This window comes from Chenopodium quinoa, unplaced genomic scaffold (genome assembly GCF_001683475.1).
Source record: "Chenopodium quinoa cultivar QQ74 unplaced genomic scaffold, ASM168347v1, whole genome shotgun sequence".
NCBI lineage: Eukaryota > Viridiplantae > Streptophyta > Magnoliopsida > Caryophyllales > Amaranthaceae > Chenopodium > Chenopodium quinoa.
This window is the reverse complement of record NW_018742329.1, coordinates 5,843,516-5,864,747: the sequence shown is the minus strand read 5'-3', so window position 1 is coordinate 5,864,747 and position 21,232 is coordinate 5,843,516. Positions and strand designations below refer to the sequence as shown.

Below are 21,232 nucleotides of genomic sequence, written 5' to 3'. Positions count from 1 at the left end.
TCTACTAAACTTCTGTACCACATCATCATCCGCATTATCTGGAATATCAGAGAACTGTTGCTTCAACCATCTCAACTTTAAAGATGAGCCTTCAAGTGGTTTCTTAGGCCCTGACTCTGGTCGATCACCTAACATATTTTCAACCAAATCAGCCCAACCTAGAGAACCAGCACCTGTAACAGCATCACCATGAACCCTCAAATCCATCAAGACAGCAACATCTTGTAAAGTAATAGTGGTCTCACCCACTCTCAAATGAAATGTATGTGTTTCGCGCCTCCATCTTTCTACTAACGCAGTAATAAGAGGCCGATCAAGTATGACTCCATCCCCACGTAACCTGTGTACACCATAGAATCCCGCCACTCGAACATAACGCAAGACTCGATCATCTACTTTCCAGTCTCGTGTCAAAGTAACCACATGCTCTCTACATGTCAAAATTTTATCCTCATCTCCTCGCCAAACTCCCTCACTTCTATGCTTTGCTTGCAGCTGAAGAACAGAGGTGTCAATTGGTCCCGGGTTGATCACCGGCTCCATGAGACCTGAAAAAAAAAGTAAAATTAGTATCCCATTAAATAAATAAAATAACACATAAAAAAGTTTGTATGCATATGAAAATTAACATAATTAAATATTATATACCCCGATGATCCAAAACCACTCTTTAAAGGACAAGTACGCGCATTATGACCTCTTTGTCGACATATGCTACATGCTGTTTTGTTCTTGGTACGTGCACCTTCGTCCATATCATTTTTTATCCTAGTAGATTTCGGTCATCCAGGTTTTCCTCGTTTTTGATTTACATTAGCAATAACTTTTGGACCCACATAAGGAGGCCAATATGGAACATCAGGAAGAGGTTTGAAACTTTTAATGTATGTTTGTCTATATTCATGAGTGCTAAAGAATGGGTCGATAAACGAGGCATATGACAAGTTTCGATCCCGACAAACCGCTAGGATATGAGAACATGGAAGCTTGTAGATTAAAAATTTTCCACAGGTGCATGTTTTCTTAACCAAATCCACATTATGTTTGTTATCCCCCTTCCCAGGAGGGCGATTCCCACGACCAATAGTGACTTGGAAAAGACCCATCTCATAATCAAATGATTTAACTGAATGTGCAGCTGATTTTTGCATGTTTCTCTCTATTATTTTGTAGGCCTTTTCACTATACTCATGACCTTCATCTAATCTCCTCTTGCCCCAGCCTCGCCTAGTAACAAAGTATGAATTCACGCGAAAAAAAGTCATTTCCACAATTGCTTTGATAGGTAAACAACGGGCTCCTTTCATCACTTCATTGAAGCATTCCGACATGTTAGTTGTTCGGATCCCATACCTAAACCCGCCATCATGGTGGATCGACCACAAATGAAAAGGGATATTCTCTAAGTATTCTCGAGCCTTAATGTTCAAATCACCAATTCTTTTGAACCAAAAGTCAAACTTTTTCTTTTGTCTTTCATCAGCAGCTCGACCAAATAGATTCTTCATATGGGTTTTGAAGTGTTTTCCCACGTTAGATGCAAGATGTCGAATGCAAAACCTATGATGTGCAAAAGGCTCCTCCCATCCACTCCCCTCCTTATTCAATGCATCTAGTATCCCTGCATGTCGATCAGAAATGACACATAAACCTCTTCTTTGAGTGACTGATTGCCTAAGACATGCCATGAACCATGACCAAGTTTTGATAGACTCATTTTCTACAATCGCAAAGGCAAGAGGGAAAAGATAAAAGTTTGCATCAGTTGCCATTGCTATGAGCAAGGTGCCCTTGTACCTCCCATATAAGTGAGTCCCATCAATAGTGATTAGAGGTCTACAGTGCCGAAATCCATCAATAAATGGCTTAAAAGCCCAAAAAACTCTTTTGAACACATGAATAAACGGATTAGATGTCTCTATTGTGCTCCAATGAACAACAGTTCCCTCATTGGCTTCTTGTAAAGCTTGCATGTACCTAGGCAACTCTTCATACGATTTCTCCCAATCACCAAATATAATGGCAATTGCCTTTTGTTTTGCTAGCCACGCCTTCCTGTAAGTTATAGAGAATTCGGTTCGATCCTTAATAACTTGTACAATAGCACGTATTTTAAGAGAAGGATCAACTCGTACAAGATCTAAGATGATATTGCACACAAATTCAGAAGTGAGATTTTGATGATCACCGGAGATAATGTCACCTACACAATTATTTGCATGCGGACCATTATACTTCACAACTCGAAAAATAGGTAACATTGGATCCTTAATTGCACGCAGCTTCCAAGGACAATTGTGTGTCTTTTTCCTTTTACACTCCACAACATACTTTGATGGCTCGGACTCAACAACTCGAAATGATTGATTTTTAGTGATGGAGTATGATTTTACTATATCTTTCAGTTGATGTAAGGAGTCAAACTCCTGACCAACACTGAATTCACCATTATAAGTATTGTTTCCTAGCCATGTTATCCATGAGTCACGAAGTGTTTGATCCATTTCTTCTACGACATTAAAAGATTATGAAGGAGCATTTGTTTTTATGACAATGTCATTTTCCTCACATGCACCTTCTTCATCACCTTCATCACTATCCAAATTATCTACTATGGTTCCAAAGCCATCAACTTGTTCAAGATGAATGTAATCAAGTGCATCTAGAGAGGGATTTCTGGAGGACGTTCCTGTGTGAGGAGTTGGTGTGGGAGAAGTTAGCTCCGAAATATGTTGTTGAACATAAAGATCATCAGTCAGCATCTTGTGAAAGAGACTGCTACCTCTGAATTTGTTCCAATCATTTGGAGAGGCATACTAGAATTGGAGCTAGGATATAACCCCAAGTTAGTCTCCATTACTATCTGCTTGACAACTTGGTCAATGTATAACTCCATAGTGGAACCCGAGAACTTTGATATACCAACCCACATGGCTCTTAAAGAAATGTCGTCATTAAGAGGAAGAAGTGTATATGAACCAGAAGTAGGATATTTCATCTGCACCTTTAATTCTACATTCTTTGTATCACATTTCACAAGTTCATATAGCTTGTTCAAAAACATTGAGAAATTCATGGAAGATTTGAGAAAAACAAATTTCTTCTCACCACCTTTATACGTGACATTTCCATTACTTTGTGTAACTTCTCCGCCCCAATAACATACAATAGGTTCTTCCATTTCTAAACAAAACCTTACCATTAAAAAAAAATCAAAATAATCACATTCATTTTATTCTACATTACACTATAAATAATTATTTAAGCACAACGTGTCAAGTTAGAGCACTATAATAACATCACAATAAAGAGCTCCAAATTGTACTACAATCCCAAGTGAAACCACTATTATACTAGATTGTCAATTTATAGCACTATTGTAACAAAATGCCAAATTAGAGCACCATGTAATTGATTATATTTTGGAATTAACTTCACAATTCACAATTTATAAATTGAGTTTGACAACTAAAGGACCATTCATTCAATATACGTACAATATGGCAATTGTAGTATTTTATATAACTTAGTAAGTACATATCCAACACTTTTAATAATAAGAAAAGGATGTCATGTTAATTAATTATATCTTCCAAGCATGGTAATCTTGCTGAGAATAGATAAATTGGCATGTAGTTAAAGCAAAATCCAAGAAAAACAAAAGCAACCAAAGCAAAACCTAACAATCAGGAATACGAAACTATAGCATCGAATTTCCATACCAAAATGAGTTTATTGTATTGAATTGGACATTAAGTGGTGGTGGCGAAGTGAATTTCAAACCAAACAACAAAAAAATTTAATTTAACAACTAATGAATTAATGAGAAAAAAAAATTAGGGCTAAATACCTTATGAATTTGGGGGTAAATATCAGAAACCAATTTATTCATCAATTGGTGGTGGCGACGTGAATTGGGTCGTCCTCTGGTGTGTAGAAGGATGGAGATGACGACGGCGACGTGATGTGGGTGGTGGTCTCGTGGGGATGGAGAGGTGGTCCAGTGATGATGTCGGGTGCGTGATGTGGGTAGTGGAGTGGTCTTCTGTTCTTTTTTTTTTTGTTTTAATTTTAGTGTAGTTGTGTAAAATATTTAGAAAAGCCGCTACGTTGAATAGCGGTTTTGTTATTAAAACCGCTACTTTGAATAGCGGTTTAGCTACTAAAACCGCTACCTCAAGTAGCGGTTTGTTATTTTTAAAATTAAATTGACCCAAACGTATTCCCAATCCTACGTGGACAACATTTTGGTAAATAAGTTTAGTACCGACGCAAAATGGTAAATAAGTTTCAATTTAACAATATTTTCGCAAATCGTTCTATCAAATCGTCTGTAAATCCTGGAATTCCTTAATCAAATCCCCCAATTTTATCCAAATTCACCTCAATCAAACCCTTATTTCCAAATTCGACCGTCTTCTCCTCCTCTCCTACAAGACTCTTCAATGGTCCGAGCTTGACCTCAACCTCCGCCATAACCACCTCTCTTTCTCGGAGCTCAATCACCCCTTCAAACCCCACAAAGGGCTCCAATCGATTGGTTCTTGCAACGCGTCGTTTGCATCTCCATTATCTCTAAAACCGAGGTCTTGTTGTACAATCCTCTTACAAATTCTCATCGTAAGCTTCCCTCCAATCCAATTCCAGTTCCTGATCTTACTACAATGGTGTTAGGGTTTGGATACGATAGTAAGAACAACAATTATAAGGTTTTGAGAATTAATCAGGGGCTTGGATTACTTGATTCCAAAAATAAAGCTCAAGTCTATAGTTTCAATGATAATTCTTGGAGATGTATTGAAGGAATGCCATATTATCTTTTCTATGGGCATTATAATGGTGTTCTTGTTAATGAGGCTTTACATTATGTAGTTACTCAGGAGTCGCATTCTCAGTGTCTGTTTATTGCTAGATTTGATCTTCCCACTGAGAGTTTCTCGCTTATGGAATGCCCTAATTATGATAAGCTTAAGAGTATGTTTAATTCGACGTTTTTATTGATAGAGTTAGGTGGGTGTTTGTGTCTGTTAATTAATTCATATCCATCTACTACCTCCGTTAATTGTTTTGTGCAACTTTGAGTGAGTTCACGTTTGCCAATGCAAAAAATGGAGGGCATTGATTAAGGTGTAGTTAGATGGAATTAATTAAATTTGGAGGAGAGAGAAAAAATGGTCCCCCCATGTGCTTTAGTGGGAAAATCTGATTCCCTTGGTAGGAAATCAGATTCCCTCTCTTTTCTTGTCAAAATTTCGAACATTTTGAAATTTTGGGAGGGTTTAAAATTCCCTCCACCTTTTAAAAAAAAACAAGCATTCAATTCTTGACATCAACATAAATAGAGCATCAATCAACATTTAAGAGGCTTATAAAAGGAAGCCCCCATTGTCATCCAAGCTTTGATAATTCAAAGCATTAAATACAACCATCATCAATTTTTAAACATTACAACCAAATGTTTATCCCAAAATTTAGACCCTAAATTCAGAAATTAGCCCCCTATTAACCCAAAAAATTACAGCATAGGCTACATTAGTACTGCACAGAGGAATCCACCATAATCAAGAGTGATGTTGCTCGTTCTCTATGTACACAAAAGTGTAGGGCAACTTCATCTTGCCAAAAAACTTCATCTGCCACCCCTACAACATCATCAACAACCTGAAAAAGGAAGGGACCCCAAAAAAAATGGCAGATTTTGATGAATCTCAGCAGTTTGATATCGATGAATTACTGACAGAGCAACTCATGCCAGAAATTTATTTTGAAGAGGATGAACAAATTCAAGATGAAGTCATAGAGTTCTATGATTCTGACAATGAAAACATGCAACATGAAGAAGAGTCTACAGAAGGGACTCAAGAAACAAATGAGCAAGGTCAGCAAGAGACCATCCATCAAGATCAAGATCAACAACAAGGACAGAATCATGCAGCAACTACAAGCAACAGAAAACAACTCACCATGTATCAGAGAAGAGAGATTGTTGATGCAATGTTGGTGAAGATGCAAGATGGAGCTTTGCCAAGAGGATACAAAATGCAACTTTCCACACAATTCAGAGTGCATAAATCAACAATCAAAAGAATATTCACAGACATAAAAAAAACAGATGGCAGAAGGGAATATGATTGATGTCAGGACAAAAAGTATGGCAAAACAGGTCCAAAGCCAAGGGAATTCACAGATGAATTCTTACAATCAGTTCCTCTTTATTTAAGGCAGACAGAGAGGTCATATGCAGCAACACTCAACATTTCACATGTGACTTTGCACTACTTGAAGAAAAAGGGAAGGTTGAGAGCACACACAGCAAGTTGCAAACCAGCACTCACAGCAGATCACAAGATAGCTAGAATGAAGTGGGTTTTAAGTCATATAAACCCTGTGGAAAGAAATCAGGACCCCAGTTTTGAAGACATGAGTTATGCCATTCACATAGATGAGAAATGGTTCTACTTGAACCCTGACAAAAGGAGGTTTTACCTCCTACCAAGTGAAGAGGATCCATACATGGCACAACAGTCAAGAAGATTCAAGTTAAAGGCAATGTTCATGGCCGTTATTGGTAAGCCATTGTATGGCATAAATGGTGAACTACTACATGATGGAAAGTATGGGATATTCCCATTCACAGTCCAAGACAGAGAAAAGAAATCAAGCAAGAACAGAGCAGCAGGAACAATGGTGACAAGGGCCCTTCACAATGTAAACAGGGAGGTCATAAGGGACATGTTACTCAACAAAGTAATTCCAGCAATCAAGGAAAAATGGCCTGAAAGTCTGCCCAAGAATATTGTCATACAATGGGACAATGCAAGGCCACATCAAATACCAAGAGATGAGGAGTTTGTTGCAGCAACAACATCCAATGGGTTTAAAATTCAATTTGTGTTCCAACCAGCTCAATCCCCTGATCTAAATGTGTTGGATTTAGATCTTTTCAGGTCTATCCAGTCCTTACAATATCAATCTTTCCCTAAAAATGTTGATGAGCTAGTTGAGAAGGTGATTGAGTCATACAACACATTCAAGCCAGAAGTCAATAAGTACATATGGGTCACTCTACAGAGATGCATGATCAAAATACTCAAGGAAGAAGAAGGGAATAGATACAAAATTCCACACATGAACAAAAAAAACTTGAAAATCTAGGTATTCTGCCAAATCAAGTGTTTGTTCACAAAGAGATAGTGCTAGAGGCTGTAGAGTACTTGAACACAATGTTCAGACCAGCACTAGAAGAGACTCATGCAACAACATAGGAAATGGAGGTGGATGCATATTAGACAAGGGTACTCATCAAATCAGGACAACATCATATACTGCCACACATAACCATCAGAAGTTTGTTTTATTTATTTATTTATTGTTTTGCAATCTAAATGAATAGGTGGTTAGGTGTATTTTGTGTGTTAGAGTGTCATATACCACTAAGGCAGTGATGTGAAAGTCCAAGTACTCATGTAATAGGCTTTTTGTAGCCACATTTTGAATGGAATGAAAATGGTTATAATGTGAAGTCAAAAAAACCATCAGAAGTTCATAAGTTTGATGAATACAACAACTCAAACAAGGTTACCTCAACATCACTCACAAAATTGTGAATGATGGAGCTACATACTTGTTCAAATTGAAATTCAATGGAAACCTTCATCATTTGGATTACACAATAACAACATACTCATAATAAGAAAGAGACTCCACACTGAGCACTACAAAGGCAACAATGAGGGACTCAAATACAGGGTGTTCTCTTCCACAAAAGGTCATTGAGAACATTATATGTAACAAACAAGCCAAAATAGCCTCATCATTCATCAACCATATTCCCTTATAGGCCAGTAACACATATCAGAGGCAGCATTCTGTCCATAACCCATCAGACACCAACAATCAATAATCAACCAGAAACCACAACAACAATAAATCCAACAAATTACACAATAAATTAGCCAACAATACTCCATCAAGGATTATTCAGTCACCCATCAACACCCACAACCAAATCCAAGGCCAAAAATAACCATATTCAACAAATAATCCACACTCCATCAACAAACAACAAACAACAACATTTAACACCATAAATCAATCATTAAATTGGGACTTCATCAACCACAATATAACCAGCATACAATCAAACAGATCCATCAATAAATAGGGACTCAAATAAATTAAAGAATAAATTAGGGTTAGGAATCGTTACGAGAGCAATCACTCAGAGGGTTGAACCCTAGGGTTCATTCGCCTCACGAAGCATTGCACAACAGGGACAGAGGAAGAGGCAGCCTCAGGTTTCTTGGATGGTGGTTCCTCATCAGCCTCCTCATTAGATGACAAAACGATGTACTCGTTGTCAGGGAGCCCATGCATCCTACGCAAAGCCACACGCGCCGCCTTCCTCGAAGAACGCACTTTTGGTGGTGGCCATTCCCTCTTAGATCTGGGCTTAGTTGGGGCCACAACACTCCCCTCTGCACTCTCAGCCACCAGATCTAGAGGAGCCTCAGAGAAATTAATAGATTTCCGACGGGACTCACCCTGTCCTTCCTCCTTCTTCTGCCTCTCTTCCTCATCTATGCTTTTAAGGACTTGACCTAGAGCTCTGTAGGTATATAAGGTACAGTAGGGACCCGTTTCACTTGACTCATAGAACTCACGAGGGAAGGAAGATCCAGTCTCGAAGCAGTGGATGAGATGGAGGATCAGATTCTCCTCTCCTTTGTCGTTGGTTTCCATGTGCGCATCCTTCAAAGGATCCAGGTTGGGCATTTTTGAGGAGGGAGTAGTGTTTCAGAAAGATCAAAGGAGAGAGGAAGTGGGAAATCGAAGAACACAGGAGAGAGAAAACCCCAGATGATGAACTAGGGTTCATCTGGAGAAATCTCCAGAAGAAATAGAGAAGCTCAACAATCATCATTAATTGAAGGTGGTTGGGAATGTGAGTAAATGAGAGAGTTGGGGGGAATTGGGGGTAATAAATGGAGGGAGTCATTAGATTTAGGTGATCTGATTAGATTAGGTGAATATGATTAGATTAGAGTAAAGGAAAAGATTAAAAAAAAAGTGAGTTAAGTAAGGGTAAAAAGGTCACTTCATAACTTTTTCCTTACTAAAAATAGGAATAAATCTGAAAGTTGCACATAATAGAAAACATCCCGAAATGGAAAAAGTTGCACATAACATTTAACGGAGGTAGTATTTTATTTTTATAATTGTGGGAAATCCCGATCATACAGTCTATCACTCACTTGGCATTCATGTTTCTCAGGCACGGTACCGAGCACTCGATAAGAGACGCAATCTGAGATGTGTTCATATCAAAGACATATTCATGTCAATGACATTGGAACACTTGCCCTTTTGTACCCGTTTATTTATTTTTTCTATTGCTTTTTATTTATTTTGATCTTTTGAAGTCACTCAAGCTTTTTTAAAATTGCATAAGTGGTACACCATCCCATCCCAAAGTTAGGTAGATATAGATTGAAAAATGAAAGGTCTATCGTTAGACGAGGCTCAAAGTGGTTTATGAAGAAAAGATTGTAAATTAGAAAGGTGAAAGGCAATATGATGTGGCTACAAGGGGTGCCTCAAATCATTGGTATACCTTGTGCTTAGCTTGACAATGATTTTTTTTATTTTTTTATTTATTTTTTTATTTTTGTAATGCAATGTAATGAAATGATCATATGCAAGGAAATAAATACTCATTTTATTAAAAGGGAAAAGGAAAGATTCTACAAAATTCATCTAAGGGAAAAAAAAGGTGCCTATGCTAGACTCATTGGGGGAAAGGGTGAATAAAAAAAGAAAGAGAAAAAAAAAGGTCATGAAATCTCGTCGTTGAAGCTCGCCTCTGTCTTGTGTCGTTTGCTTCATCATCACCCAGTCTTCTCGTTAGCTAGAGGCAATTGGATCTTATTTGCTTCTATGAGATCTTGAATGAGATTTTGAAACCTATAGCATTCATCAGTAGTATGACCGCGTCCTCGATGGTACTTGCAATAAGAGTTGGGATTCCATCTCAAAGATCGATTTTCTGGCGTTGGATCCTCGGTAGGGCCAATAGGTTTGATTAACCCTCGATCATAGAGACGGTCGAAAGCAGCATCGTAGGTCATTCTAATGGGTGTTAACTCTCTCCTAGGTTTCCTTTTAGATCCTTGATTGTCCATGGCTAAGACACCATTATGGTCAAAGGTACTAACATTATTACTAGAGTGGGCGTTTTCGGAAGAAAAAGGATTGTCGTTCTTCTTTCCTTTCCAGCCAATGTGGTTACTATTGTTAGTAGCTTTTTGTTTTGCGAAGTCATCTTCGATTTCAATTCCGATGTCATAAACGGCCTTGAAAGTATTCAGATTGTGTTGATATTTTAAATGCTTCGAATACTTCTCTTGAAGATTCTTGATAAACATCCTTACAGATTCTTTTTCGGTGGGCACCTCAATCATCTTAGCGAAATTTTCCCTCCACTTATTGAAGAAAGAAGTAAAGCCTTCATTCTCTTTTTGTCTTAACATTTCAAGTTGTCTATAATCGGTTTCGACTTGAATATTACACTTGTATCTATCAATGAAAGTGTTTACTATCGATTCTCAGGTAGAGGTTTTCTCTTTGTCAAGGGAGAAGAACCATTGTTGAAAAATGGTTTCAAGAGATAGAGAAAATATAGAGGGAAACACTTTCTTATCTATACCCTTAATACTTATTATTGTTTCAAAAGTTTTTAGATGAAAATAAGGGTTGTCAGTTACCTTGAATTTCGGGATGTCGTTGGCATTGAACTTCTGCGGAAGAAGATCCTAGTCCACCGAGACCCCTTATGAACTAATGCCTTGAAATTTATAGTCACTAGATAGCTTGCTCAAGCTCTCTTGCATGAGGTCCATCTGTTGTTGCTTCACAGGGCCATTGATTTTGAGGGTTAAAACCTTCAATGCCTCAGTCACGGTAGTCAATTGATTCCTAAGTTCATTGACTTCTTCTTGAGTTGCCATTATCTTCTTAGCTTTCCTCTTTTGACGAATCGGTTTTTCTAAAAGTAAGACCTGAACAAAGGTGTTGTCCTTGATTAATCGCTCTTCTCTCCTTGACCAAGTACTGTGGAAAGGGAAATTAGGGATATTCATTGTTAATTATTTGACTCAACTCTATTCAACATGCATAGATGAAAGAAGGTATGAAGAATGAAGGTTGTGATGTGAAGAAAAATGATGTGGATGGAGAGATGTGAAAAATTTAGGAATAGAATGTACCCCCAACTCAAATGACGGAAAAAACCGACTCGTGCATGAACCTAAGACATGGTCATGGTGACATATACTCAAAGTGTGTGCTAAGACTAGTGAGTGTATTGAGTGTAGGTGACATGTTAATTCTCGTGTCATGACCATGTGGCTAGACTATGTGACTAGACTCGAACAAAGACTAAGTTAATAAGACCTCATGTATACGCATTAAACTGGACAGGCTGTGGTATTTTAGTCATAAATTTTGATCTATGACTCTTCTTGGGATGAAACCAACTCAAAATTAAAGATAAAACTCGGGGCTACAGTTCCATAGGTTGTACGACTCGTAGTTCTTTCTAGAACTCCGGATATTACCAAAACAAGTTGACGCTTGTGCAGTATACGGGAATAAAAATCCGGGTTGACTTAAAGGGACTATGACTCGATTTTAGACACATTTATTAGCTCAAATTAATTAATTAATCAATTAAACAAAGTCTTTTAGTCATTAATTGGTTTATTTAGGCTTAACACAAGTCAAACAAACGGTTAGGAAAAATCACATAGAGTATGCACAACAAATAATGCACAATTAGTCAAGTAGGCACAATATGATGCAATGAGTTTGCAACCTAACCATGGCTCTAGTTCTCTAAAATTCGGGATATAGGTTAGTCAATAGAGGGTCCATGGTTAATTGTCCGGATGCACTGCGCGGAAGCCTAACCGTAAAGGGTTAGCGCGAGTGGATGGGACACTGCGAATTTAGAAAAACTCGCTTCCATGGTTTGGTGAATTCAACATTCTCGGATGTACCCTTTGTTGCTCAGAGCGTTCAATAAGGTAGATGGAGCATGAATTCCCAGAGGGTTATTTCCATATGTAGAGCACATATGGGTTTCAAAAAAGTGAGAAAAACTCAATCAGGAAGTAGGATCGAGCAAACAGTGCTAAAAACTGGTCAAAATTAAAACGCATATTTCTGGCTCGGTATTGGAAGAATTTGGCGCCAGCAAACAGAGGTTGGCGCCAGCTTTTGGCTTTAACGTATGGCGACAGAGCTGTCGTCTGGCGCTAATTTCTATTCGCTGACGCTAATTCCTACATGCCTCAGCAGCTTTCTGTGCTCGATAAAATTTTCCAGTTTCGCGCAGTGTTATTTTGATCCTAGTTGTGAAAGATATTCCTCAAATTTCCTACGTGTAAAAATCCTATGTTTTAACTCATTACGGATGGTCTTTCCACTGATATCTTTTTTATGCATATGACAATAATGTTAATCAAAATTACGCACATGAAATACTTAGAACTTTTCGAGTCTCATCCACTCATTCTAAATCATTGCCGAAATAAATTTCAGGAATTAAAATAGAAATCCTCCCCAGCGGAGTTTCCAAAAACTGTAGGGAATATTTCAAGCATTATCCCTAGATTGAACCCCACTGTGATCATACACTTAAGCATGGTGGCGTCCAAAGGGAAAGAAGATAGAGCAAAAGAGTCGCCAACAAGTTTTAGGAACTTGTAAACCGTTCACGAGGTGAAGGTTACACCCCTTAACGATCCAGCAGATCGTCAACTCCAATAGGTCTGGAACCATGACTGGTAGTTCGGGGATGAAGGTACAAATCCAACCTAAAAGAGATTGAACCTGCCCTAATAATAGGCCTCTACTTTATTCTGATCGTATTCATGTGCGCTTTCTGACAAACATGCAATCATTAGGTTTACCCTAAACCTGTTTATCTACGTTGGTTGAATATTAATGCACAAATAAACTATTATTGGCGATCACTTGAATTATAATCATAATTAACCCTAAACAAGATTATTAATTATCTTATTAAGCGTGATTACAAGTACCATTTCCCTTTAAACATGCATAAAAGGTGTGATCAAGCAATAACAATAAATATCAAGCAACATAATAATAATCAGAATAACAATAATAATTAATCATAATTAACATAATCATGTTCATGTTAAAAATAAAGCATAATAATAGCAAGATCCTAGGCATGATACCAACAAGATTAATAACAAACCCTAGCATGTCACTAAACAATAAAAATCAAAGCTATAGCCCTAACATGATACTAACATGAATATTAGGAAAGAAAATAGGAAGCATCGCAGGAATCACAATTGTCATATTTGATATTAAAGTTACCCTAAACATGATACTAGGAAGATCAAAACGCCCTAACATGACACTAGGAATCATAATAACAACATAAGCATGATTTCTATATCATAATATCAATAAATCAATTAAAAGCACTTACTTGGATGCCTCGTACTTCTTTCTAATAACAAAATGCACACGTTAGTAACTTCAAGGAAAATCATAAACAAAACAATTAAATTAAATAATTGAAATAAAGATTTGGGACCAAACCCTCATAAATTAAAACATTTCACGTCTAGGGCGAAGGCAACTTCAAACTTGGCTAGGTGTGTCTAGTGCTAATGTATGAGGAATTGTGTTTGTAAAAGAGTTGGTTTAGAGAAAGAGAGAGAATCAAGAAATTCTTGATGAGAGTTGGTGAGAGAGAGAATTAGAGAATTGATGATTGAAAAAGGGGAGATATGACCACTATTTATAGAGAAAAAAGAGGGTCGAAGAATAAGAAAAGAATCCGAATTCAAATCGAAATAAAACTCGATGGACAGCAGTTTCTGCGGATTTTGTTTTTATCATATCTTTTGATCCACAAGTCCAAATAAGGCATATGATATTTCGTTGGAAAGATCTTGAAGTCTACTTTCCAAACCAATTAGAATCATATTAAAATATTTTGTATATAAAAAAATATGGCCGAAATAGTAGGACGGTGTCAGTTTTAATTTGGATAGAGTTTCATATCTCATTCATATCTTTTTCGTTATAACTCGGATTTAATATTATAATATATCATTGGAAAGATAATTTCAAGATCTATCCAATCATATAAAATTTGGATAAATATTATGAGGCACGTAAATAATATCTGACTGTCTTTGAACATCTTTAAATTCGAATAGAATTAGGATTTAAGAAAAAAGAAAGTTTTAAAAAAGGAAAGTTTTTATTTAACTCAAATTCTTTGATCTTGTCTTTTCAAAATGGATAATTAAGATCTTTTAGAAAATTATAGAAGCTTCTAATTAATCCTAATTATTTTAGGAATAAGATTAAACTTTTGGACCCTCCACATGATCATTGGGTCGTAGGTAAAATCCGTTTTGGGCCCAGTTTAGTATTTTGGCCATAACTTCCTCATTATTCATCGGAATTGGGCTTATAATATATCGTTGGAAAGGTGTTTTCAAGCCCCATCCAACTACACCATTATTGGACACATATCATGGACCAAATTAAACTGGAATGCACGTTTTTCAAAAATAGGGTAAGAAAAGAAATATTTTTAAAAACAGAAAGAAGAGATATTTTAATTAAAACATCCTCATCACTAGACTTTTCACACTTTCGCTTTGTTCGATAATCAAATTACATGAAAGGTATTCATCATTGGGTTTGGTTTTGGGGAGACACATTTAGGTGTCTACAACAGTATAACAGAATAACCCCTGATCAGTGATGATTGCCGTCTTTTCTTGATCTTTTTTCCACATGGGGATCTGGTGGAAGCCTGAATAGACGTCCATAAAACTCATCAGGGCATGTCCGGCTATTGAATCGACCAGACTGTCGATCTTTGGCAGTGGATAACTATCCTTCGGACATGCTCTGGTTAGGTCAGTGTAATCAACACACATGCGCCAAGTTCCATTCGGATTTCTTACTAACACAACGTTAGCCGCCCACTCAGGGAAATTGCATGGCCGAATGAACTTGGCGTCTAGCAGCTTTTTTACTTCGGCGGCAGCCGCCTGACTTTTTTCCTCGCCGTAGTTTCTTTTCTTTTGCCAAATGGGCTTCCGTTTGGGATCCACAGCGAGTTTGTGGACAGCGAGATCCGGGCTGATGCCTGGCATCTCCTCCACTTCAAAGGCAAAGATGTCTTTGAATTCTTTCAGCAGCTGGTGCAGGCTCTCACCCAGCTTAGCAAATGCAATCGTCTAGAGGGATATCAATGTGTTCGCCAGCAGGTTAGGGATGGAGATCATCTGACCGTTCTCCGGTCAGTGATTGCTATTGCTTTTCTTTTTTGACCACCATCAGCTGATCAATTTTTCTTTTCTTACCGGATGGTGGGGCCGAATGATCTTCCTTGATATCATCAAGGTCGATTGTCTGCTTGCCCCGGCCGGCTGCTGCGGCCGCGGGCTTGACGTCCGAGAGGTAGCACTCCCGAGCCGTCTTCTGGTCCTCGTTGAGGGAACCGACTGTTCCATCATCCTTCTCATACTTGAGCAGCATGAGAGCAGGAATGATGATGGCCTTGCACTCGTTTAGAGTGGGTCGGCCAAATATGAGGTTGTAGATAGTGAGCTCTTCAACCACTTGGAAACGGATGGTCATGTGCCGACCACTTCCCTTATTTCCCAGGCGGACGGGCTAATCAATTCGTCCGACTGGGTGCACAAGTCCTCCCCCAAACCCAACAAGGGTGTGAGAAACCTCCATCATGCTATCCGGTTTGTACTTGAGGTTGGATAAGCATTTGAGGCTGATGAGGTCAGAGGAGCTGCCTATGTCAATCAAAATTCGACCAACCAGTTGGTTGGCCACTTTGCATTTAATGACCACATGGTCATCATGCGGTCGACAGACTTTGCCTCTGTCCCTTTCGGTAATGATGACTTCAGGGAAGGCGGATGTGCTTGCCACCTCTCCATCTTCAACAGAATTGACCATCTTTCTCAGATGGTCCCGGAATGGTCGGGCCACCCCCGGAGAATCCACTTGCTATTGTATATACCGGATCTTCATCTGTTTCGGTACTAATAGCAGGATGGGGAGTCTTCTTCTTGGATTGCCCCATATTCGCCTTGGAAGTCACTTTGGACTTCACATAAGACTTTAGCTGTCCTTTGTCGGCCAAACAGTCAAGCTCCCGCTTGAGACTAAAGCAGTCGTTCGTGTCATGGCCGACATCTTCATGGAAGTGGCAGTGTTTGTTTTGTTCCGATTTTCAGCAGATTCTTTTATAGGATTCGGATTCTCAAGAGTCAGCCGATCCTTGATCTCGAAGAGAATGGAGCAGCAGTCCTTGTGAAACTCGTACCTTGGAACGTACGACTTCCACTCTTTCTTCTTCTTCTTCTGGGCCGGCTGATCGGAGTTATCAACGGCCCAGATCTGTTTTTTCTTTTTTCTCTCTTCTAGATTTGGAGCCGGTTGAGCAGGCCGACTCTCCTTTTGTCGATCGAACTTCTTTGAGTCTGACTGTTTGCTGGAGGAGCAGAGTTCGGTCGCCTGTATATAGGCTTTCGCCTCTCGCAGTGCTCCTCGTAGAGTGAAGATTTGTTTGCGGACGAGTTCATCTTGAAAGTAGACCCGTCCTTTAGACCCTTGAAGAAGTCTGTATAGGAGACCTCGTCAGACATCCCATGGATCTGGATTCTCACCAAATTGAACCGCATGACATAGGAACACATCCCTTCTCTATTTCCCTGTTGTACATTGCCTAAATCAAGGCTTGTCTTTTTGGCAGGGATGTTCGTAGAGAAGTTAGAAGCAAACAAGAACGCAAGCGTCTTAAAGCTGTTGATGCAACCAGTCGGCAAATTGCCAAACCACTGTTGGGCTATGCCCTTCAGGGTGGCTGGAAAGCAGTGACACCATGCGGCATCATCCAACCCCTGTAAATACATGAGATGGGTGTATGCTAGCAGGTGGTCTTCAGGGTTGGAGATCCCATCATAGGTTCCAACCAACACATTTTCAACCTTGGTCGGCTGTTCGGCTTCGGCTATTTCCCTAGAGAACGCAAAGGGTTGATCTCCAAGGTGCTGCAACCTAAGCTGCCAGTCCATGGGCTGATAGCCACATGCCGCCTGGCCTCCAAAGAAGGCATGTTGAATGTATGGTAAAGCAGGCGACTGGTACAATGGCGAAGCCATGTACTGGGCCGACTGTATCACATGAGGGCCAGCTGAACCCGAGGGCTGCTTGTTGGGGTCTCATGTACAGATTGGGAATACCTCATGGACGTATTTTGAAAGCTATCATGGTAGGTCGACGTAGAGGCCGACTCTAATAGCTGGGTTCTCTTCTGCTTGATGTAATGTCGAGCATCAAATAATGTTTTCTTACTACCATCCGGCTGTATTTGCTGAATGGCTTTTCTTGTACCCGTTTATGGGAAATGGAGTCTAGAGAGGTCAAATTGAGGCCGAGCCTTCTCCTTAGGGGCAGGATGAGGATTCGGCTGGCGGTCCCTGACCGACTTTTGTTTGCCAGGCTGAGTTGGCTTTTTGGCCGACTGCTCCTTTCTAGGAGTAGACGACTTCTTGGTGGCAAGCTGCTTGATTTCACCCCTGAGATTGCTCAGGAGTTTCATGAGTTCGTCTTGGGTGACTGGGGTTGATCCTGCCGCCTTGGAAGGATCAACCGGCTGCCCTGAGGGCTTTCTTGGTTGTCCAGCAGTCTTGCTTGGACCCGCCTGATCATGGTGACGCTCCCGCTTTTCTTTATTGCGGATGCGTCTAGAGATGAGGGACCCGTCACGGCCCAGGTAGGTTTCGACATCAGCGTCGTCCCCTGAATCATGGTCCGTCTGTACCACTATGTCTTCCGAAGGCCGATTGGTCTCAGGAGTCGGTACAGGTTCTTATGAAGCAATCTTAGAGGTACTCTCCCCACAGACGACGCCAAATGTTTGGGGGTTTTTTGTCCCTCGGTAGAGTTACAACACTAAGACTGGATCCAGCAAGGGGCGCCTGTACCTGCAAAACAAACAGACCGCCGGATGGTCGGTGGTCCGCCTCCGAAGATTAAGTTAGTATATGTTCGGAGTGAAAACGTGCGGAAAAGAGGTTATTTGCTTGGATTCCAAGCTCAGGTGTACTGTTTCTTGAGAGTGACAGTTTAGACAATGATTGATATTCAATCAAGGTTATGTCATAAAAGTTGTCCAAAAGATCAGATCCCCATAAAATGAGGGGAATGTTCCCTATTTATAGGGTCCTAGGAATGTGTGCCCTTTCTAGGGTTTCGTGCCCTAGGAAAGGGCATGCCGTTTTTTGCAGGGGCCCCTTGGGATTTGGGCCTTGAAAACCGCCATTCCCAGGGGGCTAAATCTGCCTACCAGGTGTCACCATCTGGAAGGTCCAAGGTGGCGCCCCTTCCAGTGACACGTGGCTGGCTCGGATTGGGCCAGTTGGTAGGGTAAAAATACCCAAATCAGGGGTCTTCTTGCGTTGTTCTTGACGACTAGTTAGGGTGTTTAGTTTTGCCGGTGAGGTCCTTTTTTTGGTGTTCTTTGCTCTTTAAGGATTCACGTATTCTTGTGAGTTTTGCACTTTTTCTTTGCTCTGGTTGTTTTAGCTTTTGTTCTTGGTTTGTCTAGTTTTAATTATGTTATTATTGCTTATTTTTCTTGTGGTGTTGTTCTTTTCCTAGCTTTTAATAATTCTCTTACTCTGTTTGTTTATGAGTTGGATTTTAAAGGGATAGTTCTTGGTATGGAGGATTTCAAAGTGTTGTTGTTTATGCAGTCTGGTTGGTCGGATATCCCCTTATTTTTAGGGGTAGTATGGTTCATTGGTACCTGGGATGTCAAGTTGGTGATTCTTTTGGTTGCCTTTTCGGGATGGGATTGTGGTAGGGGAGTTTTCACTTTGGATATGTGGATCTCTCTACTGGTAGTTTAGGTGGCTTCCTCTGTGTTGTGTTCCAGAGGCTTGCTTCATTTGTGCAAGCTTTTCCCTGCATTCAAAGTTTGTGGGGAGTACGTGTTTATGAGGGGAGTGGTTTGATTGCTTTTCCTGTTGCTTCTTAGTTGTGGGATGATTTGGGTATCCATTCAGTTATAATCATCCCATTGTTAGTTTTAGTGTTAGTGATGACAAAGTCATTCATCGCCGTTAATTTCTATCTTGAAGGAGGCTCCCCATCTTTAATGTTTGGGGTAAGCAAAGTCCTCCATTTCCCTGTATTCTCAATATGTAGAATTATAGGAAAGCAACTTGCATTTTGGTGGTGCAAGATTTCTCATGGCAGAGTCGTTGAAAAATTCGGCTCTCTTAGTTTAGCTCCCGGACTCTTAGGAGGTCATTATGTTTTTCGAACCCTAGGAGTGGAGTCGTGTTACGGGTTCTATTTTTAGCTACAGGGTGCTTTCAGCTTTCGGGTTTTGTGTGTCTACACAATTTCCTCCGCAATTTTGCTTAGGCGTCTATGCATGTTTCGGTTCCCTTCATTAGTATCATATAACACTCTCTGTCCGTCTTGGTGGGTTTGGTTTAGTTGGCAACGTATGGTCCAAGATAAGGTTTTGGTAAGAATCCTTTTGGTGTCCAGGCTACGTGGTATTTGGTATGTTGCAAGGCTTCTCCGCTTTAACTCTACACTTCGAGTTCCCTGTTCTGGTAAAGGGCGTACCTCGCTTGTGGGTTTGTTTAGGTGTATCGGCTCAGTCACGGTATACAAGGTTTTTATTTTGATGTTTGTATGTTTAGCTAGGTGTGGTTGGCTGTTTTTCATTTATCTTTGTAGCTCTCTTAGGTTGTAATTTGTTCTTTATTTATGAAGTTCTCATTGTCAAAAAAAAAAAAAAAGTAGCATCAGCTCTATTTTACAGAGAGAACTCCCTATTGCATAAAAAGAGTAAATATAAAAACTAGGTACTGAACTTTGCTCAATGTTGCAGATTGGGTACTCAAGTTTGGTTTGTGGAAAATTGGGTACTAAACTTGGGTACTGCCTGAATTTTGACCTTTAACAACAGGTTAGCAGGTTACCAAGCATTAATAACTTTAAAAAAAATTATAAAAAAAAAAAAAAAACTTCAATTGAATTGATTAACCAAAAAATTCATCTTTCCCCAATTTTCTCTCTCCTATTCAACCTCTTTTAGCTCAACTTTCTTTCTCTCCAACCTTAAAGAAACTAATTTATGGTGGGTTTCGTCGAACTTGTAGGGTTTTCATAGTGGTTTCCGTTGAATTTGTGGGGGATTTCTTGAGTGCGTTTCGTGGCTTGGGTCGGTTTTGTGAGGTTGGTTGGAGTTATGAGGGCGTTTTCTCGAGGGTGTTAGCCCAGGTTTCGTGAGGGTGGTGGCCTGGCCTGGGTTCGTGAAGGTGGTCGGATTTTTGAGGGATTTCGTGGGGGCGGTTGAATTTGTGGGTTTTTCGTGAGGGTGGGCGGATTTGTGGGCGTGGGTTTCATGGAGGTGGAAATTTCGTGGGGGTGTGGATACAGTGGTGCTGTGGTGGTAGTCCAAAAAAAAATTGTTGATTTTTTCTACATAAATGGCAATTCAAATTCTCCCATATACTAAAAACATTAACCAAAAATAAAATACTTTTCAACTCAATTCATTATCCCAGACAATATACCTACTAAAATTCAAAACCTTAGTAACCATTTTAATCAATTTTGCATCTTCAATGGTTAAAATAGAGAAACAAAGAAATTTACCTCCACCAAAAATTGTGCCATTTGTAATCCGATCATAAGCAAAAAATTCCCGAAAATTTGCGATATTAAATATAAATATAAAAAAAACTTCGAATTGCACCAATAATAATGTGCAAAGAGCAAATTAAAAGTAGAAATATTGAAAATATTATTGCAGAATTGAAAAATAAATTGAGGTTTGTTATGAAGGAAGAGACAAAAGAGGAGAGAGAAAGAGGTTAAGTTTTTTTTTTTCTTTTTTAGAATGCAATATGGTAACCTGATAGTGTAGGTTATTTGCCGGAAAAGAAGATTCGCATGTCATAGTACCCAATTTGCCAATATTGAAAGTTGAGTACACAATTTGCAACAAAGCCCAAAGTTGAGTAGTACTCCCTCCGTTTCATAATGATGTTCCTGTTTCGTAAATCGATGTAAAATTTTACCCATCTTTGACAGCAAATATCTTTAATCTCACACTAGT

General features: G+C 39.4%; 2 protein-coding genes across 2 annotated transcripts; one reads left to right on the top strand and one right to left on the bottom strand.

The window, feature by feature from the left end:
• Positions 1 to 782: 782 nt before the first annotated feature.
• On the bottom strand, positions 783 to 2,504 carry LOC110691915. The gene has a single exon (XM_021868899.1). It carries the CDS (start codon positions 2,502 to 2,504, stop codon positions 783 to 785), a length of 1,722 nt encoding a protein of 573 aa, XP_021724591.1.
• A 2,160-nt stretch (positions 2,505 to 4,664) lies between these two features.
• LOC110691907 (F-box protein CPR30-like) lies at positions 4,665 to 5,081 on the top strand. Its single transcript, XM_021868888.1, has one exon. It carries the CDS (start codon positions 4,665 to 4,667, stop codon positions 5,079 to 5,081), a length of 417 nt encoding a protein of 138 aa, XP_021724580.1.
• The last annotated feature ends 16,151 nt before the right edge of the window (positions 5,082 to 21,232 follow it).